The sequence below is a fragment of the Epinephelus fuscoguttatus genome, linkage group LG1 (assembly GCF_011397635.1).
Source record: "Epinephelus fuscoguttatus linkage group LG1, E.fuscoguttatus.final_Chr_v1".
Lineage (NCBI taxonomy): Eukaryota > Metazoa > Chordata > Actinopteri > Perciformes > Serranidae > Epinephelus > Epinephelus fuscoguttatus.
This window is the reverse complement of record NC_064752.1, coordinates 45841863-45868915: the sequence shown is the minus strand read 5'-3', so window position 1 is coordinate 45868915 and position 27053 is coordinate 45841863. Positions and strand designations below refer to the sequence as shown.

The 27053-nt window shown below is 41.8% G+C and overlaps 2 protein-coding genes across 5 annotated transcripts in view; one reads left to right on the top strand and one right to left on the bottom strand.

Moving 5' to 3' along the window:
- zc3h11a (zinc finger CCCH-type containing 11A) lies at positions 1-10780 on the bottom strand. Of its 4 annotated transcripts, XM_049570952.1 has the most exons (18): positions 10664-10767; positions 10231-10307; positions 8986-9057; positions 8338-8462; positions 8104-8223; positions 7360-7483; positions 7066-7248; positions 6910-6963; positions 5847-6020; positions 5274-5351; positions 5069-5167; positions 4779-4838; positions 4160-4684; positions 3932-3999; positions 3262-3844; positions 2597-2757; positions 1951-2153; positions 1-1316 (listed from the first exon to the last, which is right to left on the bottom strand). In XM_049570952.1, the coding sequence occupies exons 4-18, from the start codon at positions 8389-8391 to the stop codon at positions 1118-1120; spliced, it is 2685 nt and encodes an 894-aa protein (XP_049426909.1). In that variant the 5' UTR covers positions 8392-8462; positions 8986-9057; positions 10231-10307; positions 10664-10767; the 3' UTR covers positions 1-1117. The 4 variants fall into 4 exon arrangements, with proteins under 4 accessions (XP_049426909.1, XP_049426901.1, XP_049426919.1 ...); XM_049570944.1 differs by having other exon boundaries at positions 10231-10780; XM_049570962.1 differs by lacking the exon at positions 10231-10307 and having other exon boundaries at positions 10664-10770.
- Positions 10781-16780: 6000 nt separating this feature from the next.
- sypl2a (synaptophysin-like 2a) overlaps positions 16781-27053 on the top strand; it is a 25876-nt gene continuing 15603 nt past the window's right edge. Inside the window, exons 1-2 of the mRNA XM_049571785.1 lie at positions 16781-16995; positions 17204-17278. Coding sequence (XP_049427742.1) covers positions 16981-16995; positions 17204-17278 — 90 coding nt within the window. The 5' untranslated portion in view covers positions 16781-16980. The remainder of the gene's footprint in view (positions 16996-17203; positions 17279-27053) is intronic.

Sequence of the window (27053 nt, the reverse complement as noted above, 5' to 3'; positions counted from 1 at the left end):
TGGTCATTAAAAGCACCTTTTATTTATACAGTAATATTTACAAGTCACTTTGCAGATTAAGCATGTGGGAAAGGGTCAGGACAGAGCAAACACATATTAAGACCAAAACAGGTTGATCTTTGCTCAGATTGCACTGATAAACCAATAGTAACACAAAGAGAAGAAGACAACTAAAGACGTCGTTGAATTAAAATATAGTTTTTCAGAACATACAAACAGTCCCTGAGGTGTTCGCTAACAAAGCCCAGAGAGCACTTACATGTTCATCTCAGACTAGTTGTTTCAAAAGATATCCACTGATTTAAAAAAAAAAAAAAAAAAAAAGTTTAGAAAAAATTTAACATGAACAGTTCAGTCAGACATTATAAAAACACTCAAGAACAGCCACTGGCAGAGGGTGCACTCCATAACATCTGAGTGGAAAATCTACAAACCACATACACCTGATGGGTAAAACCATCCCAACAGTAACATGACTGATGAAGTTTCTAGCTTCCTCTTCTGCTCTAACCTGAGCTTTGTTGATCATTAAATTAAAATTGACACATTTAAATGTGATAATCTGGGAACAAGCTGGGCAACACCAGTATTATCCACTCATATAAAAACAAAAACATTGAACTTGAACAAGTAGTTGGGGGGCAGGCTACTACAAGTGCAGCAGTATTCATTATTCCTCTACTCAGCTTGCTCTTCCCTTTGCATACACAGTATACAGATATGACTTCTCTCTAAAATAACACATTCATCATTCCCAAGTTTTAATGTCTTCCTGACAAACTGATGGGTTTCTTAACAATATCTCTCAGCACCAAAGCTTTTTTTCATTTTCTCTTTTCAGAACATGAAAAGTTTGATTAAGATCAGGAACAGAGGTGGAAAAAAATCAGAGCCCTGCAAAATAACCCTTGGGCTGAGCAGATGATCATATGGGCAAGGAAATGAAAAAGGAGAGAAGAAAAACAAATGTGAACCTAAAGTTTAAGAAATGATTTTAAAATGTCTTTTTTTAAACGCTCCATGATAGTTAGTGGGTGATGGTCTTCACTTCTTGTAAACAAGACAAGGCTGTGGATGAGACATTGGGGCGGGGAGTTGATTGTGCTTGATGGAGCCCTTAGCTGTCAATCATCTCTGACAGTTCCTGCAGCAGGTCATCCTCTCCAATGCCAGGGTCAACGTCTCCCTCCAGATGGTCGTCGGTGAACTCGCTGATCAGCTCCTCAAATTCATCCACAGCGGAGGTGGAGGTAGAGCGGGACGCAGCTACGCTCAGTCTCCGTGACTTGGGCTGGGTGGGAGACTTCAGGACTGAGCTGGAATGCACAGAGAGGCTTGTTATTAATTTAGTAACTGACAATGCTGTATTAGGGGCTGTGTCAGCCAAAGCGTATTTTTTCTGAGGTTAGCATAATTTTTTAATTCTTTGCAATAGGAGCGTCGTGTATTTATGCTACCTTACAAATGGCAACATGAACCGATATCAATTACTTGTTAGGGTTAGGGGAAATTTTGCCCAAATGTTTATTTAAGTGATTCCCCTACCACTGTATTACATTTTTTCTGACCGAACCCGACCCGAGCCCGGCCGCACCCACAGCACAGCACTGTGCACACAGTCAATGGGGCGGAGCCTGGCATTGTTGTCACATATGTGAATAGGCCATAGCACAACACAGCAGCAGGTCAAGTGGGCCGAACCCAAGCAAAATTTTTGATTTGTTATCTGAATGGTTCATATTCTTTAAGAAACACTGTTTGGACTGATTGCTCATCACTTGAAAAGGGATGAAATACTGGTGGTGTCCTGTAACATTTCTTTATACAGTTCGTTTTCTTTACTTTCTTTACTGCTTACAGATATTTACTTTGTGATATCTGACATTACTAAGAAGTGAGTTTTCATGTTATTAAGTTGAAGTGAAAGTGAAGCTCTCTGTGAACCTTTACCTTTGGGGGACTGTACAGGCCTCTCTGGCTGCAGCAACATTGACAGTCTGCTTGGCTTCTTGGCTCAGACTCTGTTTGAAGACAGGGACAGTCTGCAGCTCCTCTCTCAGTGGGCTGGAGCTAGAGCCTGAGTCCAGCAGGGTGCTGGGACTACGGGGAACAGCAGAGCTCAGCTGAGCCTCAGCACTGGATGACGGAAACTCCTGACAATGGAACAAAAGTTACAAGAGGTCAATAACAGCATTAGATTAATTAGACTCCCCTTCATACTTTATCTGCATATTCTTTCTTTGAATTTAGGATAAGATTAAATTCAATTAACTGTAGGCAGAATATAAAAAAGGGACCCGAGACATGAGTGAGATATATTAAAACCAACAGTGTAAATGGGCACACTGATCAATTTAACAAAACGTGTCATTGTGTTACGGACATGTTGAGTGGAAATGCATAGACAGAATGTGAAAGATACAAAAAACTACACAAATCTAGGTGTACAAAAATGCTACATTAGGCACGTTTGATTCCTACTGTGCCTGAGTAGGGCTGCTGCCTGGTCCCCGATGTGAAAGCCCCCATAAGTACATTCGAAAAGGTCTTTGCACATATGATCACCATAACTGGCCCAACATCTCAACCAACCTACCTGTCTGTCTGTGTGTGTTGTCTCCTGCAGTGGCTCGTTCAGTGCTGTGGAAGTGGTGTTCAGAGGTTTAACAGCAGCAACGGCAGATCGCTCTGCTCCCTTCCTCTTCTGGCCTGGTTTCACCTTTACGACAGAAGGCTTCACATTCAGCTTGGGCCTCACTGAAAAAGGAAGTAGAGTTTTAATGATGAGCAAATGCACACACAATGAAACAATGAAGCCAGAGCACTCTGTCCTTTTCTTTCTTTCTTTCCTGTGTCGAGGATCTGTGACACATATGCACTTTTGGACAAACCCTGTCTGAAGCCCAGTTATGTGTATACATGGCCACACAATCAGGTTTCTTTAAACCCTTTACCCTAATTACTAGGGTCTGGGTTTCATGTTTACATGACATTTAAGAAATCAGGTGTATGCAGTAAGCCAACAATAACAAGGGGTACTTTATGCAATGCTACCGTGTCTCCTCTCTTCCCCCACTCGCATCTTAGCTCCTCCCAGCGAGGATGTGAGAGAGAGAGATTAGGAGGATGAGAGGAAGGACAAAGGAATCAAAGCTGTCAAATGAGAACTCTTTGAATCCACGATGTTGGTCTTAAGATACGTCACTTACTATGCCACATGTAGACAAAATGAAGTATGTATGACAGTGAAAGGTGCAATACCTTTGGTGTCTGCAGTGGGTTCTGGGGATTTCTTCTGATTATTGTTTAGTGTTTTATCAGAAGTAAGGGCCTCTGCACCAGGAACCTGAGGAGCTGCTCTGGCCTGCTTGGCTGGTGACAGTGCAATGGAATTCCTTGTGTTTTTGTCTGGGACCTCCCTGGAGCTGCTGGGGCTCTGTGAGTCAGACTCTGGCTCAATATCCAGAGAAGAAGAGCACAGCTTCACAGGGACTGAGGTCACAGCTCTAACAGCAGCACCTCTTGTACCAGAAGTAGTGCTGTTCAGAGGTGAAGCAGCCTTAGTTTTGAGGGGGATCAGTTTTCCAACAGAAAGCTTTTGGGTGGAAGGCGTAGAGTCATGGGCCAGAGTGGTGGAGGAAGGCGATGACGAGCCCAGGCATCTAAGACTGATTTTAGTAGGAGCCTTCCTCTTAAGGGCTCCTCCGCTGGTCTGTTTCTCAGAAGGCTCTTCTTCAGCTGAGCCTATGGCCTGCTCCTCCATTTCCTGTTTGCGAAGGCGTTTCTCCCGCATGATCTCCTCAAAGGTCTTGACCTTGACATTATTACTGGTGGCAGCACTGGTCTAGAAAGATACAGGACAATTACCATCACAGAGTCAACAGAATAACAAGCAATCACAGCCAGTACTATAGTATCTTACAGACTGTACCTCAGTAGTTTTCAGTGGCTTCTCCGTCTCTGTGCTCCTCTGTGGCTTACCTCCGTCTGTGACGTTGCCTGCAGTTCAATAATTTCAAACATGGCATGTAAGATGAAGATCCGAAAATCAATTCAATTTGAATGACATTTACAACAGCAGGATTAACAACAATTCTATATACATTCCTTGTGTCAACACACAGGGAACAACCCTGAAAAAATGTAGGTGCTGTCTTACTTTGGGAAGCAGGTTTCTTGATGCGCAGTAAGCGAGGCTTCTTAACACTGTTCTCCTCATTATCAGAACTCTTCTTGTTTTCAGCCTCCAGGGCCTGCTGGGCCTGAATCTTTGCTGCCTTCTCTCTGCGAATCTCCTCCAGAGTCTTTACTTTAACCTCCCCTATGTTTGCAGCCGCAGGATCTGGACCCGCTGTGTCAGACTCTCCCTTGCCCGGAGCTTTCTCCACAGTGTGCTTGGCCTTCTTAGCACTGGGCTTTTGTTCCTGCTCCTCCTGCCTTTTTTTCTTGGCATGAAGGATCTCCGAGAACATCTTAACATGATCAATGGAAACCTCTTTGATGGTGATGGCTCGCTTGGCACCCTTTGTGATTTGGGTTTTGTTGTTTGTTTCAGGAGCCACGACTGTGGGAACATCTTTCTGGCTCTGATGCTGAGACTTTGCTGCCTTCTCCTGTCTGATCTCCTCCAGAGTTTTGATGCGAATCTGCTCAGGAGCTTTCTTTGACTCCATGTTGGTCTCAGCTGTTGGGAAAGTTGACAACAATAAACAGTGTTTAATCAAAGAGCGTGATAAATATCTTTCCAGACAAAATAATGGACAATGTCAATTACTTGCCTGGTGGAGTGGGTGTAACAGACCTAGGCAATCCAAGTCTGTCTTTAATAGGCTTCAAGGCTGTAAAAGCAAAAGAAAAGAAAGAGGTTTTAACGACACATTTTTCATTCTGGACTTTTTAAATTATAAACTCCATCAAAACAACAGCCTGTTTTAGACACATATCATAGTCACATCGTTGCTCTTACCACCTTAAGATCAACTATTATCAGCATGATTTGGAGGAAAATGCTACATGTGATGTTGAGTGAATAATAATTAACTAGTTTTTAAAGTGTTCTAATGCTCACCTTTCTGAGGGGGCATGAATGGATCGTCCTCATCCACAACTCTGCCCAGACGCCCAGCCAGACCCCTCCTCAGTGGAAAACCTTCTCCACTTATCACATCTACAGCAAGGACAAGTCATGAGCTTCTAATTGGTACAATTAAGACAATCATTATTAGCACTAGCACTAAATTTGCTGATAAGGTTTAACAAGAGTGAAAATTTACCAGTGGTGGGTATCTTCCTTCCCAGTCTTTCAGCCAAACTGCCTCTTGGTCTTGCAGTTTCTTCAAACACTAGTGGACCTAGGTTAAAAGAAGGACCATGCTGGTTGAGAACCGGGTAATAATGATTTTACTTCTCGTTGGGATTGAAACAAACAGTTAGTGTTCAATTAGTTAATTTAAATTGTTTTTTTTTTTTGCGGTTAAATATAAACATTTATTTTTAGTTTTCAAAAGGTGGGTATCCAGACCAGATATCTTAGCATGGAAAATCCATGTTTCATTTCATCATCACATGAGAGCCAGAGCCAAGTAAGACGCTGCTTCAAAGCAACCATGAGCAGTATATTTCAGTGCGTAAGGCCTTAAGCGAATCACTGCCTGGATTTATTTTTATTAAGACCCAAGGCAGGCTCTGGTATTTCTTTAAGCTGATCACACAATGTATTTATGTGTCCGTGTTGAGCAAATTCACCACACAATTCCTTAAAATCATATTCCACCATAAGATACATGATGAAATTAGTATTTAGGTAGGATCTCAATCAAACTTATTTTTTGTTGTTGTTTCTTTACCATCTCTCGCCTCGTAGAGGGGTGGTCGAAATAATGACTGGATGTTTTCTTTCTCTCCATTGGTCGAGGTATCAGGACTCTGGATGGGGTAACCAGCTCTCTTCATGCTGGCCTTTAGCGCCTTCCTCAGCCGGATCTCCTCCAGGGTGCTTACTCCAAAGTTCAGTGAGTCATCTGTCAAGACACACATTACACACCATAAAAACACCATCATTCCATAAAGGTCACAAAGGATTTGGCAGTAGTACAGCTCTGGGTGCAAATTATGCCCACTTATGTCTGCAAAATTTAAGCCACATCCACACTAATGTTTTCATTTTAAAACGTTTTAAAACAAAAACAATCTCCATACACAGAAGCATTTTAGCACAGTTTCAGAAATAATCTCAATCCATACCAATACGTCTTAAAACACATATCACATGACCATTCACAAACATTGGGCATGCGTTTCTGGTGTAAACAGGAAGCAAGCGGTCCACTCTGCAGCTGGTTGCTTAGTTACAGAACATACATGGAGATCGCAAAAAGTAGGACCATGGTTTTCTTTGCTTGTACCGACGATAAAGTGGAACTGTTACTGAAAGTAACATGAGTATAAGGCTGTCAAGGATGCAGAATACAGACTGGAAGTTGTTGCAAAGCAAATACCGCAACATATCTGACCCATACTGGGAGCATTTTCCATCGCCAGTGGAAGCCATGACAATGGGAAAGGAGTAAGGTTACCATCACAAATGGCATGTAGGCCTAGTTCTGCTGTTTTGGACTGACATGATGTGACTGATAAAACTCAATCAGAGAGCAAATGTGGGTGTCTGCGTCATTGTTTCCAAAAGTCTCTGTTTTTGCCCATCTAGACTAAACTTAACCCCAGAAAAAAAATTACTAAATTACTAAAAATTACTAAAACGCAGTCGGCAGGTTTTTTTAAGTTCTCTGTTTAGGGGTTCCAAACAGCAGATTAATGTGGACATTGGGTGTAACCACAGCAATAGTTAAGTGATTTTAAACAAAAAAGTAATCATGTGAATGCAACCATAGTCTCTGAGCACAGTCTCACCTGATTTGGGTTTTCTTGGAGATGGGCCAACATCTCCCTCCTCTGAGAACTGATCTGGAAACAAGAAGACATGTGAGTGGTACAGACCACAGGAAAAATACTGTCGGGAGATGAGGACTAAAAAAGGAAGTAATTTTGAGATCAAATCCCTCTTACCATCTTCATCCTCATCATCATCTGCTGGATTGATCACCACAGGTGGGTGGGTGGGGCTGGGTACTGGCTCCTGAGTTTCTGTCTTGATGACGCTCCTGAGCTGAGGATTGGCTGCAGTGGGGAGAGGGGCAGGTGGCGGGGGGGCTGGTTCCTCATGTGGCTGTTCTTCATTCTTGCTTTGACCTGGTAGACATGCAATGATTATCATTACTGTCTTTCACATGTGGGTGTGAAATTGTCTTTAACTCTCTTCATTTCAATTCACGTGTGTTTGCTTCAGAAAAGTTCACTTACTTTTATCAGGTGGGACAAAGACGCCATCAATGCAGCGGGGCCTTTCATGGAAGAAGGCACAGTGTGGCTTCTGGCAGCCGGCCAGCTGGTTCTCCCAATAACAAGGTATCTCCTTTCGTTTTTTCTATTTCAATGAAACATAAGTTTAACTCTTGTTGTTTAACTTTTGCGTACATATGCAACAGCACAACTGAATTCAAAAGAGGGTAAAAAAAACTGTATGAGGATTTATTGACTTGAATCCTTGAATCCTGTTTTCATACTTGCACACTGATTATGTTATTATTTCTCCTATCGACATATGGTATGATGACTAAACTTGGCAGATACTATCCACTAATTTTGCCGATGAAAAATCATAAAAGTGTTTGAAACTGAGCCATGTCTTACCATGCAGTTGAAATGGGGTATAATTAACAAATGATGCTTACCAGACATTTAAATTCTCATTTTAAGTAACAACTGCTTATGTAAGTAAATATTAATGGGAGTCTTTTACAGACTGTGTTTATTGTAGTGTAGTATACTGACGGGCTTGTTGTGTGATTGCCCTTATAATGCATTCAGTGTTCCTCCCAACAGATCCAGGGGCAGGAGTTGAGCTCCTGGCCCAGGTTTACAGGAGACATTTTCTATCCTTCATTAATGGCCAATCAAGACACACGCAGCCTCGAGTGGGCAAAGCTTGAAGGAGATATTTCTGAGCCTTCTGCAGTTGAAAAATTATATTTAAATCTTGCTTACTGTGATCTCCATGTGGCGAAACTTGCAGATAGCACGGAAGCAGCGTCCCTCCTGCCAGAGGTTGCAGACGGTCTCACTGCCCATAGCTGCTTCACAGTGTCTGAATGGGCAGCTGTCTCCCTGCATGACAAATGAAACACAATTAAACCCCACTTTTCTTTCTGGTCACCAGTCATGTCAACTGGTTACACCATGTGTGAGCATATGAGAGCTTTGTGCTGAAACTTTGCTTACTTTAGTGCAGGTGGAATAGTAAAAGAAGTAGCAGTCATCTCCATTGTTGGTCATAGTAATGCTGGTATGCGTCTGGAGTGGCAGAGGTGGTGAGGTTACGACCTTCAAACCCAGCAGCTGGTTCTCTTTAGGGCCAACAGGACATAACACAGCAACACATCAAAAACAGAAATCCTCCTCTATTGCATCAATTCACGAACATGTCTGCACATGTAAAACTAATACCAGGAAGAGTAGATGCAGTAATTTCTCCATACAAAATAGAATAACTTGCTCCAACTTGTACATTAAGGAATCTTACTAGAATTAGGTACAATATCATCAGTAACCTAACATTTTAGGTTTCACATAACCTATCAATGAAAAAGTCTTTTGTAAAAACAATGACTACAAGGTGTAAAACTGGGGCTAGGGAGAGAGGGAAAGCGCAGTCATTTTAAGGCAGCAGTGCACTTCTAATTGAATAGCCTTGTGTAAATTTGAACTCAATTCAACCATGGTGCTGTTAAGAAATGTCCACAAATGTTTGATAACACACAACACCAGATAGGAAAACGATGTGACCTGTTGACCAATCAGTGATGTTTTTCTGAGAATTAAATATAAATTTTAAAATTGTCTTTTTTTTAAGCGTGGTGGCACCTTTACCTGAGGGGGCTGAGAAGTTGTCTCCCTCTTGAGTGCACTGCTGGTAGGGTGTCTCCGGGGTGGTATGGAGTCCTGAAGGAACACTTGATCCATGAGTTAAGAGGTAAAGGGGGGTGGGTCGCCCAGAGACACTCGTCTTCCTATGACATCTCTTTTCTGAGACATCTTTATCTCCGCCAGACTGCTAAACATTACTGGTGGTGGATTCAATAGAGTCCTTTGGGGATTTTTTTTTTTATTATTTTTTATTAATAAATGAATGAAAGAAATAGGGGAACATGAACAGCCAGGAAAGAAAAATAGATCCAAAATTGCTTTGATTGATGTGGCAAAAAAAGGGATGGATGGTAGGTGAAAAAATCCTCAGCTTCTTCTTGGACTTGGACATTTTGCACACTTGGTGAGATTTGGGTGGTGGCAGTAGAAAAAAATTTGCCAGGATTTTCAAGCCTGTCGAGATTTTCAGCCAATGCTGAAGCGGGGAAAAAAAATCTTCTGGCAATGTATGCTCATGAGGGGGGGGGGGCAAGCTATCCTTATCCAGGGATTCCCACAAAGGGCCAAGAGGATGGTTTAAAACCTACAAAATCAATCAAAAACACTCCCCAGGGAACTGAAAAAGGTGTTATTAACAGAGAGACAGTTGTGCACAAATACAGAGGAGACAGATGGACATTTCCACACAGGGTACATTGAGACAGATATGCTCTCAATAAGGACTCCAAAGCAAAATGGAATTTCGTTATAACAGGAGTCCATGTCAGTGGACAGACTCACTGTTACTGCACTACATTATCTACCCATGTTTACATATTTCAAGTATCTAATCCAGAATAAAGAATTAACTGTGCAATTTTAAGGAGTCCAGGCCTGGGTTGTTTACTTCCCCAAGACATGGAGGCCCTCCTTTGACACTGATGATCAGCCTGAAGAACAACACTGGCTTCCATTTTAAGGAACGGGAAAATATGGTCTACAGAAGCAACAGAACACTTACACTGAAGACACATTAACAGAATAACAATAAGGATTCAGAAAGTTTTTAACTTGCATTGCAAGTAAAAGAAACACTTTCCCTGGAGCAACAGAAGTGTGAGATCTTAAGTAAAATTACGGACAGAAACGACTGAGACTGCTAAACCAGTCGGCAAATAACATACGTCACAGGTCACCTTCAGTGTTGGTTCAAGATGTGTAGTCAAAGCTTAAAAACCAAGACAGACAAGAGAACAATCAGATACTTACTGTTGAATATTAAAAAGTAGCCCAGAGCTAGCTGGAACAAACTACGACCGATTCCCGGCGGTGATGGAAAGACACTACTATAATCGTAAAGATAAAAACAAAATATCTATGATTGTTACGTTATAGAGATCGGCAAAAAATTAGATAGTTCAATAGCCTGGCTTCGGCTGTTTCTTTTTGTTAGCTTGGCTACCACTTGCGATATTGTGCTAGGGAAGTTTAGGATTGTTTTAGCTTATGCTACAAACAGAGGCCTACCTAAACCACCAATTCCTCGCGACCTTCTCGTTAGCGTTCAGTAAACGTTAGCTAACGCTAGCTATTTGTTGTGAGGCGGCTGGTTTCGCAATCGTGGTGCTGATATTTATCATATTTAAACACTACAATATAACAGCAAATATGTTATGTCAACAAAGTGTACGGTGTTTATTACCAGTTTCGGGTTTAAAAATATTTTAAAAAGTTGTAAAATGTAGGAAAGACCTCGTCCCGGTTCGTTGACTGTCGCTGCCGTACTAAAACCACAGCAAAATGGCGGATATGGAGTGAAAACTAGGAGGGTGGGCCACACAATATGCTGCGTTCAGGTACAGCGGAAAGACTGTTAATTCGACGACCTTACTGTGCTGGGATTAACTGCTGCCATGATGTGTCTTTTTTCGCGCAATTCGGAGTGAAATATTGTACTTTTTAGTTTACGTCGACCAACTACGAAATTATACTAAATATTTCTGCATCAACAATACAAAGATATGGCACGATGTCCTTACTTACATACTCTATGTTATTGTGCTGACAAAACTTGATGCATTCACACAAGTGGATGTTCAGTGGAAGAGTTTATGAATACTTCTTCCACCACTGGCTTGGTGGAAGCACCACTGGTGCAATAAATATTATTTCCACACGGGAGCAGTGTAGGCTCCTATGTTATGTGGCTGATGTGCCTGAATGCCACCTTTACGGGTTTTGGAGTAATGTGTAGTTCACATGTATGTGGTTAAGTGGAAGCCTCAATGCCTAAATGATTTGTATCATTTAGAAAACATATAAACATTTTGTATTTATGCCGTAGATGGAGTCAAGTCAGGTCAGGCCAGTTTCATTTATGCTGCAAAAATAAAAAGGCTATAGAAATATTTACATTTACATCTTAGTTTTGTTTTGTCTGTTTGTTTGTTTACAATAGGCTTTCTTTCCCTTTCCTTTTTTAGAGGTTCACTCTTTCAACCAACTAAATTCATTCAACTTTTAATTTAGTTATGCCACTACCTACTTAGAAAGAAGAGATGCAAACAAAACCAAACTTTCTATTCCAGTGATTATGATACCTTCATAACAGCCGTACCTCTGTCACAATAACAAAATAAATGTCCCACATAATGTCTTGCTTACTGCTTGCCTGTGAATTTCATAATTAGTTTTCTGCCTTTCTTTTTTATTTTTTTTTATCGAAGATGTGCTTTACTTTGACACACTTGCCACATGTAGCTACAGAGGTTTTTTGTTTTGTTTTGCTCGGTGGTGTTGTCAGGCCTGTGTGTCAAAAGCTTAAGCTCCTTATGTTTTATTGATAGCTCGGATGTAAATATATAGGCTACATGAATTCTTCAAAAATAAGAATATGCCTAATAATGAAACAAAAAGCCCCTGATCTAATAATCTGTCTTTATGTTAATGCATTAAAGCCCCTGGAAAAAATATAATATCGATCATAATATACGTACGTAATATTGTCAAGATTCGTCCCATTTTCTCCATGACTAATGCAGAAACACTGGTTCACACTTTTGTCTCATCCCGATTAGATTATTTCAATACACTTTTCTCTGGCTTACCAAATTCAACCATTAGGAAACTACAACTCGTTCAGAATAGTGCTGCCAGGATATTAACCAGAACCAGAAAATTTTACCATATCACCCCTGTTCTCATTTCATTACACTGGCTCTCTGTACACACTAGATCGGACTTCAAGATTCTGCTTTTAACTTATAAAATATTACACGGACTTGCACCATCCACTTGTCATCTCTACTTACTCCACGTTTATCAATCAGGCCTCCTCCACGATCCCATAATGTTGGTCTCCTACCAACCCCCAAATTAATAAATCATCAGCAGGTGGTAGATCCGAGCCCCTCTCCTCTGCAACCGCCTTACCATTCAAATCCGTGAAGCCAACACAGTCGATTCCTTCAAAAGTAAACTCAAAACACACCTTTTTGCATCTGCCTTTAACATATATACAAGTGCCAATGTTATTTATTTTATTTTTTTGCTTTGTTTTCATTTTGTTTTGTTTGTTTATTTTGTTCTACATAGTTATTTCACTTGTTTTTATGTATTTTATTTGTTATTTGTAATTTGCTTATGTGTTTTTATGTAGGCTACAGCCCATTGAGGCATTTTTTGTGATTTTGGGCTATAATAAATTTTGACTTGACTTGATCAGAAATAGGGATGTACAATAATACTGGCACGTCATTGGTATCAGCCAATATTGGCTTTAAAATGAAATGAGCTATTAAACCTGGCCAACAGGCTTTTTCTTAATTTGCACAAGGAATGAATATTACATACACTGGAAAGTATTGTATTTCATGTCTCCATCTGCTGGTGGACCATCATGATAAGAATATGCATGCATAATATGATGTTAATTCTCAGTAACATTGATCATTTTGTTACAGTGCAATGTTCTGCTGGGAGACCTTTGGTCATGGTATTCATGTGGATGCCACTTGATGACCTCCACCCACCCAAACACCGCTGTGGGCTAAGTATCCCCCCCTCACGGCAACGGTACTCCCTGATGACAGTGGCCCCCCCAGCAGAAAAATGTGCCATGCCACACCACAAAAACTGCTCAGGAATGGCCTGAGGAACATGACAAACATCTCAAGGGATCTTCCTGGCCTCCAAATCTCCCTCACCCCAATGTGATTGAACATCTTGGGAAGTGCTGGTACCCCACCTCACAACTGACAGGTCTCAAATGATCCAAAGCCAGCACCCCAGTGCCAGACACCACAGGGCACCTTCCAGAGGTCATGTGTCTATGCCTTGACATGTCAGAGACAAGTCCGATCCAGGGAGGTCCCACCGTGGATTAGGCGTAGGAAAGTCAGTTCCTTTAGCTTTTAGTCATGGTCCTCGGGCCATTCCTGCACAGTTTCTGCAGTGTGGCATGGTGCATTTTCCTACTGGAAAATGCACCATGCCATGCCACCACCCATAGTTGGGCGCCACCACCCATGGTTGGGCGCTCCCAGCTCCCTAAGTAGTGTTGCACTGTATGGAAAAGGGATACTTCAGCTGCCAGTATCTAGTTTAACAGAGGCATTTAAATGTACCAAGGTCAGGACAGAGATCTTGTTATCTGGGAGTAAGGACGTGGTAGTTAGGAGTGTGGTTCCAAATCCAACCAAGGGGAGGAAGTGGAACCCAAGATTGGCAGTTCAGGAGGCAGAGGCAGCTCTTAAGGCCCTGACACATCAAGCCGACGGTTGGCCGTAGGTCAAAGTCGGGCCGTCAGTGAGCGTCTGTCTCCCTAGTTTTTGCGGTGTGTCCCGCACCGTCGGCACTTCGGCGTCGGCGGCTTTTCGGCCAATTGAGCATGTTGAATCAGCGGTGGAGCTTGTTGGTGAGAGAGATCACTCTGACTGGCTGTTCAGATTTTATTTCCTTGCCCCTGTAGCGAGTGAATCTGCCTGTAGTGACCCTACAGACCCGCTGCTTCTTCCACTTTAACCTGGATAGCTGCAGCATGACGGGAGGGAAGCACAGCCAGTTAGCTTCCACTAGCCTCCCAGCTAGCCCCGGCTCTCCGTTTGTATCCAACCGGAGCACCGAGCCCCGGTTTGTTATTCAGGTTAAAGTGGGAAGAAGAAGCGGGTTTGTCAGACAGCTGAGTGAAGTGGAGCCTGTGGAGGAAACACCAGGACTGTCTGGATGGAGGTGCTGCGGTGCTTGGCTGCACAGATAGGAAACCCCTCGGCTGACAGGATGTACTACTCTCTCACTCCGCTACTTTGTTTATCTCATGCATTCCTAGGACTTCCGGTTTCCCTTTTTGCGTTATTTCCTCTCACGCAGGCGCAGAACGTACGTGCTACTTAGCTATCGGATGTAGTCTTTGTAGTGTGTTCAAATGCAACTGACACAGGGCGACGTGAGGCAACGTGAGGCGACATAGACAACGCAACAGTTGGCGTTTGTTGCCGCTAGTTCTTTGATGTTTGATTATTATTGTTATTGTTATTTATCGCTGTCTCTTGTATTTTTTGTACTTATTTGCATGCCTAGTTTTTTAAGTTTAAATTTGAAATCTTTAATCTGACTTTCTCCTTGACTGCTGTAAGACTGGAATTTCTCAATTATGGGATCAATAAAGGTGTATCTTATCTTTTCTTATCTTATGTCGGTTTGGTGTGTCAGCACCTTTAGGCATGCAGAGATTGTAGGTAATGTTGAGTTTGGCCAGTCTCAAGCAGTCTCAAAGATAAAAGAAAGCTGGTTGTGGAACAGATATGTAGACAGGAGGAGATATTAAGGGATGCAAAGGTAGTGGCCCAGGCTAAGCAGGGACAGTGGTTGAATTGGGAAAGCGTAGAGAAGAGGAAGCTTAGTTGGACGGACCTGTGGAGTATGGAGGAGAATCGTATTAGATTCCTGGTAGAGGCTACATACGATGTTTTACTAACCCCTCAGAACCTAAAACTGTGGGTAAATGGGGACCCATCATGCCCATTGTGTTCAGGTACTGCAACCTTAAAGCATATTTTGTCAGGCTGTAAAGTTAGCTTGTCACAAGGCCGATATACATGGCGAAATGACCAGGTGTTGAAAAGTTTAGCTGTAGGCATCGAAGGGAAACGAAGACAGGTAAATTCAGAAGGTTTTAAGAATAGGAGTTTAGCAATTCAGTTTGTCCGTGAGGGGGAGAAATACGGAAGGGATAAGTTAGTAAGGAGGCAAGGGTGTGTCCGCCTAGAAGGTGCTTGTGATTGGGAAATGCAAGTAGATTTAGGGGGAAAGCTTGTTGTTCCCCAGGAAATAGTTTGTACCAATCAGAGGCCTGCCATAGTGTTGTGGTCAGTGAGTCAACGGATAGTTTATTTCACTGAGCTGACAGTTCCCTGGGGAAGACTCAGTGGAAGAAGCCTATGAAAGAAGAAAGCTTAGGTATGCAGACTTAGGAGCAGAAGCTGAGCAGCAAGGGTGGAAAACTAGGATTTGTCCAGTGGAAGTAGGGTGTAGGGGATTCATAGCAAGATCAGCTGTCTTGCTCCTGGGGGAACTCGGAGTGCAGGGACAGAGTTTGAGGAAGACAGTGAAGGAAATGTCAGATGAAGCAGCTCGAGCCAGTCAGTGGATTTGGATGAGGAGGAATAATGTCAGTTGGGGGCCAGCAGGGGGAACCACTAAGCAGGGTACATAACTCCTTGAGATCAAGTGGATAGATCCACCAATCAGTCCTCTCAGGAGAAAATCCAGGAAGAGGAAGGTTATTTAAGTATGGGAGTGGCCTATTTGAATCCCTTTTGTTTGAGACCATGCTGCAAGGTGAGTGTGTTTGCTGATCCCGTGAGTTTATCTTCTCTATCTCCTTTAACTTTAGCTTATATTGGAGTTATGCTATGTAGCGTGTGAAATGTATGGTGAATGTGCTAGGAAAGGTAGTATCGGCACTGTCTCTACCTGGAGCTCGCATAAACGGAGCCTGGGTTTGTTGGTGGTGGCAGTGCTGTTGGGGCTGAGAAAGCCAGTGCTGCTGCCATGAGGAGAGATACTCCATCTGCAGAGGTGTTCAGGTGGGTGGAGCACATCAAGAAGCATCCTTGAGAACTTCTTGACCAAAAGTTCCTCAAGAGAACATTGTATTGTAACAAGATGTATACACACATAGAGAGAGCTGGATAGTTTAACCTTAAATAATACCTTGAATAAAAGCTGATTATATTTTGTATTTTCAATATGATTTTTCAAATGAACTGAAGTAGACAAATAAATGTAGTGGAGTAAAAAGTACAATATTTCCCTCTGAGATGTAGTGGAGTATAGGTATAAAGTAGCATAAAATGTAAATACTCAAGTACAAGTACCTCGGAACACTCTAAATTTCGATGAAGGCAATTGCAAAGTATTCTGTTCTATTCTCACAATTCATAATTAATCTGGGGGAATTTTTTAAGGGTAGATAATATGTGAGAGCGCTTTTAAAAAAAAAAAAAAAAAAAAAAGCATCAAAATAGAGCTTGTTCATCAAAAAAAAAAGAAAATGCTGGAGGACGACCCTCCTACAGAGGACCTGGCTAAGCCCCCTATGTCCTTAAATTCTAGAAACACCCCTGGCTCTGTTGTTCATTTCAGATGGAGAAAATCCCATAACTAATTTCTGTGGTTTATATTGGACAACTATGCTAACAAGTGGTTCATGTACTTGAATTCATAGATGTGCAATAAGCTTGTATTACATTATTTTGTTCATTATTTTGAAAAGTAAGAACCGGAAGTAGTGTCTATTTTATTTTGGTCAGTATGACAACGGTTTCGTTGTACAGAGTTTGACACCAGTCTTATCAGTTGCGTGCCTGACTGTTTCTCTGCTGCCTGCTGAGAGTCAGTAGCTGTTGTATCGCTTGCCACTACTCGAATGCAAACTGAGTAACTTTAAGATAGCTTCGTAACGATACTGAACACTTTAGGAGTGAAACACAAACTGCTTTCTACTTGTTTCACGTCTCAATGGACACTGCTCAGGTGGGTGAATTAGCTGAATACCCAGGTTGACATGAGTTAGCTTTAGCATGTCGCTAGCGGGGGTTTGCTAACAAGGGCAGGGCCAGTTAGCTGCAAGGTGACAAACAGGTAACGATAGCCAGTTGTTTGGGTGCTAATGTGAACGACAATCCGTTTACAACTGGCTAACTATATTGTAGCCACTATCTGTGTCATTGTACGTCCACAGAAAATGATGTCCGGATTTTCTCTGGACCTGGGACCCTTGAAAGAACCTCTTGGATTTATTCGTGTCCTAGAATGGGTAAGTCAAAAAGTACCTTAGAATGTCTCTAAATAATAGTTGCAAGGTATTCTTATCTGTGTTTAACCACCATATATACTCTGCATTCCTCTCATTTGATTCTCGTGATGTTGATTTTTTTCTAATAGTCCATTCCACTCATTCCTTGTACTAGACCTGAAGTGTCTGCGGTGTTGCAGTGCACAGACTAAAGTGTAAAAGCTGCAAAAGCTTTGAACAACTGTTGCAGGTTACCCTCTTTCTGCTTTATTGATGTGTAACCTAGGACTCTTTTTTTTCTCTGAGTTGAATTATGCTAAGGTTTGTGCTTCTACAAAACATGTAACTACTCATTTGACAAGTGAAGTATTAATCTAAATGAAGAAATCAACGTTCTGTGGTAAACACTTAAGACTCTTCCCATAGTGCACTTGATCACTCACAGCTGTGGACTAAATTGGAGGCTGAAACAATTACCAGGATATACCAGAATATTGTGACTTCTGTATTGAAATGGTCCACCTAAGTTAATAGTTGGTGCATGTAACAGTAGTGATGTTGATGCCATTTGTTGTTACAGAACCTGTGAACCAGCTCTATGTGGCTGTTGTGATGAATACCATCTGTTGAGAATCAAATAGCTTGGATATATGTGCTGCTGCTCAGTAGAGCATGCCTGAAATATCACTACCCTGAGAGTCTGTGCGATTGACTTCATAATGAGTAATTTGAATGCACCCTATACTAAAAAAAGAAAACGGTCCAGGCATGCCCCCTCTAATGTGACTGCTAATACTCGTAGTGCTCTGTATTTCTGGTTGATGCAGACGACTGTGTTAACTGCCCCGATACAGTAGGCAGTGCTGTGTGTATTTAAGGCGTGTGCCTGTGAAGCAGGTCCTGTTGGTAATTAGCATACAGCAGGTATTATCTGCTGCTGTGAAGAAAAGTTTTACTCCAGGAACATGAGTTAAAAAGCCTGGCTTTCTATTTCACCACCAAACATTATTGAAAAACACTCTGTATGTCTAACCACAACACATTCAACATTAACCAAATTGTGACCAAAGTGTATTATTTTTTGAAAGTGGGTGGGTTTTTTTTTTCTTTTTTCATAGGCAAGAACCATGAGAAGTGAGGCGATTGGAAAAATTGTGAATAAGTCAACAGAACTATATAAACCACCGTATTTAAAGCTAACCAAAATTAGCTAGCTAAAACTTAGTGTGAGGGTAAACTTTTCTTTGCAGTCAGGGTAATAATCTTCATTCATTCATTCATTCATTCATTCATTCATTAACCATAATAGTGTATCCTCGTACAGGGTGAGAGCGGGGGGGCAGGAGCCAATCTCAGCTGTCATTGGGCAAGAGGTGGGGTACACCCTGGACAGGTCACCAGACTATCACAGGGCTGACACATAGAGACAGACAACCATTCATGCTCCCGTTTACATCTACTGGCAATTCAGTCTCCAGTTAACCTGCATGTCTTTGGGCTGTGGAAGGAAGCTGGAGAACCAATCCATTTCCAAAAAGTAAATTTGAACCATAACGTTGGTCTGTATGGGTAATACAATTGACTGTTTGCCTTTGTTTACTCTTGCAAATAGGTTTGCGTAACCTGGGGTGTTTGCTTACAGCCTATCTAATCATTTAACTGCTTGTGTCTCTCGCCCATCTGACTTCTTTTTAGCAACACTGCTATGTCCAAAGATTTCAGCAACCGATTTTTATCACAGCAGACATTTTGACTTGTCAGAGCATTAAATGCACAGGTGTAATTGATAATGTTAACGATGGCTCTGTTCTGTTAAGTGTCCAAGTCAGCTATTCCAGTAAGCCAGTATGCACAGTGGACCTCCCCTCAGGGCAATGTGAACATGATTCATCATATAAAATACACTTGTGCTTTTCCTGCTATGACATGTCAAAAAGTCTTCCATGAAAAAGATCTATTAACAGTACAGAGTACGGTGTAGTTATCAATAAAATGATAAAACCAGCAGAATATTTTTTAGTGCTGATAATACTTTTCATTTGGCTTATTGCCTTGCATATGAATTTACTGTTGGAGAGGAAAGTTAAGGTCTCTATTTTTAAACTGGAAGATTTTCTGAACAGATGCAGGTAGGCGCTAAGTTCACTTAGTTGGAACTGAAAAGGTGTCAAAGTCTGACAAGGCAACACTCACCAGCTAGGAAAGGGCCAGAAAAGAAAAGATACAAAGCACTATATTAACAAGCAAACAGCAACAATAGTCGTGGTTAAATGCTTTGGTTTACATACTGGAGCCCAAAAACTGCACTGAACTTGGGCCTGTCTTTATAGCTACTTTTAGTTGACAATATATTGTCACAGAAATAATTGTAATAAATGATAATATTGTCATTTTAAGACCATTTTATGCCATTGATGTAATGATAATATAATATCATAATAATGGAAGTACACCCTTTTTAAAGAGTAATGAACCTTTAATTCTTAAAGATATTCTAATCACTAGTGCTTCCTAAATGGACAGATTGATATTCCTGAAGTTTCAGTGACTTGGTTTTATACTGTGACACTTAAAAATTCCCTTAATTTTTTTGAGCAGTGTTTTTGACCACTACGAAAATTGTCTTCAATGACTGGCACACTTCCTGGGAGCCTGGAGCAGACGAGGACAAAAGCAGTGTGAGAGCAAAACGTATCTCAGCATAGGCCTTTGTTTTTCCTTTTTCATTTGGCATAGGTGCTGTGCCCAAGTCTTACAATGGTTAGGAAAACCCTGTTGTTTATGCTGGCATCATACTGGCTAAAATGTTGGTGACAAACACACATGTTAAGACAATATATGGACATTCGATTTATGGACGTGGCCACAATAGTTTTTGCTGACCTTGACTAACATCTCTCTTAAAATACAGAGACAATATGTAATACACCATCCACACCAACACTGGGGTGCGGGCTTTGCAGTGACACTAATTCGCATTTATTACATGCTTAAGAAGTAACAGTCCAGTTTTATCTACCAGATGAACTGAAGGCTTCCAGAAGGGCAAAGTGTTACCCTTAGCAACCAAGTTTAAGTCAGACTCTTCCATGTCAGCTTTCAGTACCTGCCAGGTATTTCCGGTGCTATGGACACATTTTGTTAGGTATTGGGTTTTGATTCGAAGCCAAAATGAGAGAAAACTCTAGGCTGCAAATGTCTCTCCAGAACATCAAAACAGTGAAAACAAATGCTGTGTCCAACTGTCCATGTTTTCCCACAATCACTTCTAAGGTTTACCATCTATTTTTGGTTAAATTTATATGCATTTTCTCTCTGGTTTATTGTGGTTTATTGTTTCCCTCTAAGCACAAAGAGTTGTTAGTGTCAGAATCTTGTGTTTGCGTAGGGCTGCTACTGCTACTTTGCTTCTTTGAGATAGACATGGAGCTTTCAAATCCGATTTTCACAGCTGTAGACATAGCTGTTCTGTAGTTCTTCTGTTTCCAATTTTTCCAGGCAGTTCAGCGAGTTGAATTTGTCGTTAGTTTCCTTCAATCTCAAGGCTGAAATAGACAGAATTCTTCTATGGTGAGGCATTCTTGGTATTCGAGTGCTCCTCTACTGTAATGCTCTTTAGAGATGTTTATAATTGATATTACTAAATGTCAAAATGGTCTGTGTGCCACAGCCTGTAAACATGGACATTTGCCAGGATCAACAGTTTTTCACAGTGTCAGGTGGGAGGTGGTCACCAGGCCGGGGTCTGGCTATTTTTGTAATCATGACCATCTAGATCAGTTGTTGGTCACTTACTGTGCCATATGTTCTTGTGATGTGCTATACACAAATAACGGTTGTTGCATAAAATGTAAATTGCTAGTGTCAGAACCTTGTGAGTGGATACTGCTGGGGTATCTGTTATCTACCCTGCCACTCCCTGACCAGAAGAGGTAGTGAGGAATGCTTCAGTCAGTCTGTAGAAGGCTGGGTGGGATACTGGACTCTGGACAGGGAACCCCCCCACCCTGTCTGGAGAGTTTATTTGAGGTGCTGTCAGAATGGCCTGGGTGGGTCAAACAGGGCTGAGATGAAAGCTGAGAAATGTTGTGGAGATCCAGAGAAACCTGAAAGATGAAACCCATTCCTGAAAATCTTTAGTGGGCTGTAAGCCTGCTAAACACTGAACTGCAGTTCTCTCAGTGTGTTTCTGTTGTTTATCTCACTCTCTTTACTCCACTACTGCAGCTTGTTCACCTCAGTGCCGGGCCCTGTGCTTTGGCCCACTGTATACGAATGCTATGTAGCTGAAAGGATCCTGATGATTTGGGAATGTGTTTTTGTAGATGTGGGTGTAAGTGAACAAAGGACATTATTCTTGAGAGAATGTACGGAAGCAAGAATCACATGCTCTAATCAGAAGCGTTTCATTGGGGGAAGGATGTCCTGAAAAGAGGGGGAATGAAGGGGGATAAGGGGGGGCACTTTGTCACTCAGCGTTCCTAGGTACTCTAGTGCTTTTCATCAAGACAGTTATTGCAACACCATCATTTGATAATGAGAAAAGAACAGTTTTCTTGGACTGTCTCATCATATTGTGACTTCAATATAGGGCTGGGCTCGTCCCGTATAAGTTTTTGCTCGTTAAAAGTGCTTTTTTTGCCACTGACCAGTTCAGGTCGCCAGTGCTATCTCTGTAAATAGCATATAACATACTAAGTGTTTCCCTTACCCTTCTCTTCCTCCTGGCTGTGTGTGACGTCATCTCGCAAGAGCTTTGCTTGTTGCCGGAAGAAAACAGGATACGATATATACGAGGGCAAAGTATGCAACAGTAAATGTGCGTCTCGGAGACAATTCTAGGTATCAGTATTACATACATAAAAACATATTAGTTATACTTACTTGATGGATAGTTGACCATTTGGTCCCTGTGGTTTTGGCCGCCTCCTCCAATTTATTTTGGGCACATGAAAAAAGGTATCCAGCACTGCCCTGTTGATCAGAGGGAGGAAATTCTCTAACATAGTTACACAGCGTTTGGTAGTTTCTGTATCATCCCAGGACACATCGAGACCATGAATATTGGGCAACAGGTCCCACTCGTTGCAACACAGACATTCTTCCTCTGGGGGCATGGAGTCACAGCAAGGAGCACCACCAGTCCTCAGAGATTCGCGTTCGTGCAGCCGCTGCTTCACTCTCGTCTGCTCGTTGGCCCTCTATCCTCGTCTGCTCTTCAATTTGTAGGAGCTCCTCGTCCATATTTTCGGGCTCAAATAAGTACGGGCGGCCATCGTAATAAAAGGGCTCATTCTCGGAATCGGGTAAATATGCAGCCATGATAAAGTAAAACTCAACTGTACTCCGGGACAACCAGCGCCACTCTGAGCAGCGCTCAGCATGGCTCCTCTGTTTTCTTCCGGCAACAAGCAAAGCTCTTGCGAGATGACATCACACACAGCCCAGAGGAGGTGAAGGGTCAGGGAAACTCTTAGTATGCTATTTACAGAGATAGCACTGGCGATCTGAACTGGTCAGTGGCGAAAAAAAGCACTTTTAATGCGCAAACTTATATGGGACGCATTTGCCCCCATATCTACCTCGCGGCTGCCAGCTCCCTCAATACTGAACCAATTTTAAAATGAGTTGTACCTATGAATCATACGTACACATACACATGGGGAAATAGGGCCCAGGTTGAAAAATACCGAAGTTATCCTTTAAGCCAGGCAGGGGAAGGCCAAATTCTCCGAAAATGAGCAATCGTCACTACTTTGGTCTTAGCCAATCTATTTCATCATAAACAACCCAGAAATAGGGCTCAAACTGCAAAATACCGGACTTCTCCTTTAAGGCTTAAAATTACATATAATTAATTGTGTGGACACTTTGAGTGACAGGCTGTCTGCCGATAGTGTCCTTAGGTTCTCAGTCAGATCCACTCCTCGCTCTTCCACAGCTCCACCCTCTGGTCCAAATATGGTCACTTCTGGCTCCAAAAACACAAGATGACGTTGGCCGAATTGTCAAACTTGAGGCTTCATACTAAGAATCCCCACAACAATGGGTGACATCACAGTAGTTTCATCCATTATTTTTACAGTCTATGATCGAAAGGGATGAGATCAGAAAGTGATTGATTACAACAGTAACATTTAATGCTTTTCTTTCCTGTAAGCACTGTATCAATAGTTGGAAGCTAAGTTTGTGAGGCCATTGCATTTCCCTACAAGCAGACATGAGTATTCCAGTCTTAATGAAACTCTTCATATAATTTCTTCTGACTTCCCACATATTAGTTACCTGGGTGGCATGCCTATTATGTGTGCCGGTGTTGGCTGTGTGACAGAGAGCTGCTGTATGAAACTCCACTCTGATCTGTTCCTATTTGTGTCTCTATTATTGCACATAATGTCTTGCTAAAAAAAAAATAGGAATATCCTAAAAATAGGATAAAACGGCATCAGTCAGGTTCTCAACAACATTGTAGTCAACTTATCCTCCGTTTACAGATATAGTATCTTAACAAGGTTTTTCCTGGCTCAGAAAGGACCTTTGGTGCTACCCAAGGGTGTAAGAGGTTTTTGGGAGCGATATCATATCAGTTGGGTCGCCCTTAAGGGTTAGGCTTATAAATGCTTTTGTACAATGTGGATTGCACAATTTCATCACAGTATCCAGTAGAATACTGCACAAGCCTGAAATTGTGGCCCGAGCCCAACCCTGCCCAATGCATTCAGGCCTGAGCTCAGTCCAGGTCCCACAGCCAACAACATTTTCCAGCCTGTCCCAAGTTTCAACATGGTTGTTCATGCTGCAGATGAAGAGAGGCTGTTCAAGTCTCGTCCAAACCTTGCTGCCAAATTCATTGCTAACATAAGAAATTTGGCTAAAACGGACACATACTGGCTGTATTTTAACCCAAACCTGTTTTACTAATACACTGAAACTCCTGACTGCAGTTTGTGCTTCGCCGCAGTTGACTCTCCGACGACCCTAGAGTGGCATCACAGTTTTTCTGCACAGTCAGTTTATGTTGAGGGTTGGAGGAAATGGCCTGGGTTCCCTCCTGCTTTCCATTCTTCCTGCTGGGGTCTGCTCTATGTCAGCATAGTTGAAGATATCAGCTTGTTTTTCTCCCTTCAGCTTTTTGCTGACATTCATTCTTATACAATATGAAAAACAACCCTTAAACTTGGCTCAGACGACAGGAGTTTTGGGCCAGTTATGCCTGATTCAACCCCCAATACAACTGAAGGAGGGATCTGGACTGGGACTTTGGTGGGTACCGATGTTTGGCCCAGACTATCTGGTAATGTTGGAGGTTTACAGATCCAGTCCTTAACCTCCCAAACTGCATACAGATTAACTGGGGCTGCCCTGATCTTTTCTAACATGTTTGATATTTTGGAGTTAAAATCTGGATGATCTGTACTGTTGCATCAGTACACACTAACATTACTTCCGAAGCAGCTGATGGTGTTGCCAAACAACGCTAAACATTTTAGGCTAACATTAGCAAACAAACTTCTGTCGACAGATATAAAGTTAAAATCTTACCTTCAATTCTCACTTAATAGACAACCTGTGTTCTCATCCAGACTCGTTTAGCCTTCTGCTTTTGTTTTTTCTCACTAGAGAGCATTATAGCAAGCAGTCACGCCATGTGAGTAAGCAAGGCCGGTTTATTTGTATAGCATCTTTTGAACACAGCAGCAGTTCCAAGAACTCTTTGTCAACTATGTAACTATATAAGGGAAGAGATGCATTAACATAACATTTAAAATAAACTCAATCAAAAGAAAAGTAATAAGGGAGTACCATTAACTGACTGTTTCCTCAATATGTAATAGGGGTGTAAATCCCAAGTTTCATCACTATATGATATTATGTTGATTCTTTTGACAACAATACGATTTTTGCTGATATCATAAAGTCTGCCTCAATATGATTTCCATTCGATTAAATTCAGGGGCCTGTGACCAACATTAGATTAGTAAATATCCTCATTGTCTTTGTTATGGCTGCTTGCCATCATCTGCCTGGCTAGCATATTTTGAATATTAAGAAAGGAGGTGTGCTTGGACAGAAATGGTAAAACAGATGTGACATAGGACTTTCAAAATAAGGGTGTATCTTAAAGATTCATTTCAATTCAATTCAATTTTATTTATAAAGCCCAATATCACAAATCACAATTTGCCTCAGAGGGCTTTACAGCATATAACATCACTCTGTCCTTAGGACCCTCACAGCGGATAAGGAAAAACTCCCCAGAAAAACCTTAAATGGGGAAAAAATGGTAGAAACCTCAAAAAGAGCAACTGAGGAGGGATCCCTCTTTCAGGGCGGACAGATGTGCAATAGATGTCATACAGAACAGATCAACAGGATAAATTTACAGTAATGCATATGACAAAATGAGACATAAAGAGAGACAGAGAGAGAAGCTGGACAGTCAGTAATGATAATAGCTACAATAACATTAATTTTTATTAATAATATTATAATAAAGATAATTGTGGTACAATATGTTGTATATTAATATATGATAGTATATGTATGTGACAATAATAATCATATGGTATATTAACAGTAGAAGTATGAATAATAACAGCAGTAGGAGGCATCAGGCAGGACCACGGCAGCAGCACAACCACGACGCACCATCCAGGCGTAGCTGCAATACGAGTTAATCTGCGAGAGGGTGGACCACAAAGGCTCCGGAGAAGAGGCCGAGTTAGTGACATGCAGTAGAGCCAAGATAGTGAGATGCAGTAATAGGACGTGAATGTTAGCATGTGAAGAAGGACCAACGTTTCAGAAACTAAGGAAAGAGAGAAGGAGAAAAGGGGCTCTGTGTATTAAAGGAGGTCCCCCAGCAGACTAGGCCTATGTCAGCCTAACTAGGGGCTGGACCAAGACCTGTGGCTGTCAGGTTTTCCAGGTCAGATGTAAAAGACTACGGACAAGGCTTTTAAATCTAATCTAGTTTAGGTTTAGGGCTGATTAATAGAGTACAGTCAAAAATGGCTGCAATTCCCCCTCCTTGGCCGCTGCCTCGAGGAACGTGGGTATTATTATGACTGTGAGGAGTGGATTCATTCGACTGACATATTCGTCCTGACACAGCCAGGTTTTAGTGAGGCTGAGTAAATGAATATGATTATCTGATATTAATTTGTTTACTAACAGTGCTTTAGATGATAGAGACCTGATATTTAACAGTCCACATTTAATTCTCCTGTTTTGTGTTTCTGTCACAGAAGAGGTTTTAATTTTTAATAGGTGTTTTTGTACAATTTTAGGTGGTCGGGGGACAGACACCGTTTGTATAATTCTATGGGTGGGTAACTGCACTAGAAGCTCAGAGAAGCGTTGGGCCCAAAAATTCAACCCGAAACCGAAATGACCCGAGGGACTTGAAGCCCGAAACGGACCCGGCCAACATCATCACATACATCACTGGGTCCGAGCCTGACTGAACCCACGTTTGTTTGTTTGGTTTTTTTTAAACTGGAAGGGTAAAAAATGATGCTCCCCCTGTGCGCCTTAGCAGTCTGGCTTCCCTGGCTCAAATACAGTATCTTTAATCACTTACAGTCAACCAATCATTCATGTCCCAAAATAATATTACCAGACAGACAGGCTTCAACGTCAGCGTGGGGGAGAGCAAGCATTGTGCATCATGTAGCGCTGCGCCGCTGCGTTTAATGAGCCGCAGCCGCTCTCAACACTTTTCCTGCACCTGAACGCTGACTGACTGACTGAACTTCGCTAACGCTTCACAGCAGCATATCTTGTTTTAGTATGA

What these genes read in the sequence shown, in the direction of transcription:
- zc3h11a (XM_049570935.1), bottom strand. Translation starts at nt 8,391, where the DNA reads ATGACCAACAATGGAGATGACTGCTACTTCTTTTACTATTCCACCTGC. An exon ending in AAGGAAGATACCCACCACTG is followed by an intron (nt 5,168 to 5,273) that starts GTAAATTTTCAC and finishes TCCTTGCTGTAG; the next exon opens with ATGTGATAAGTGGAGAAGGT. An exon ending in TGTTACACCCACTCCACCAG is followed by an intron (nt 4,685 to 4,778) that starts GCAAGTAATTGA and finishes CTTTCCCAACAG; the next exon opens with CTGAGACCAACATGGAGTCA.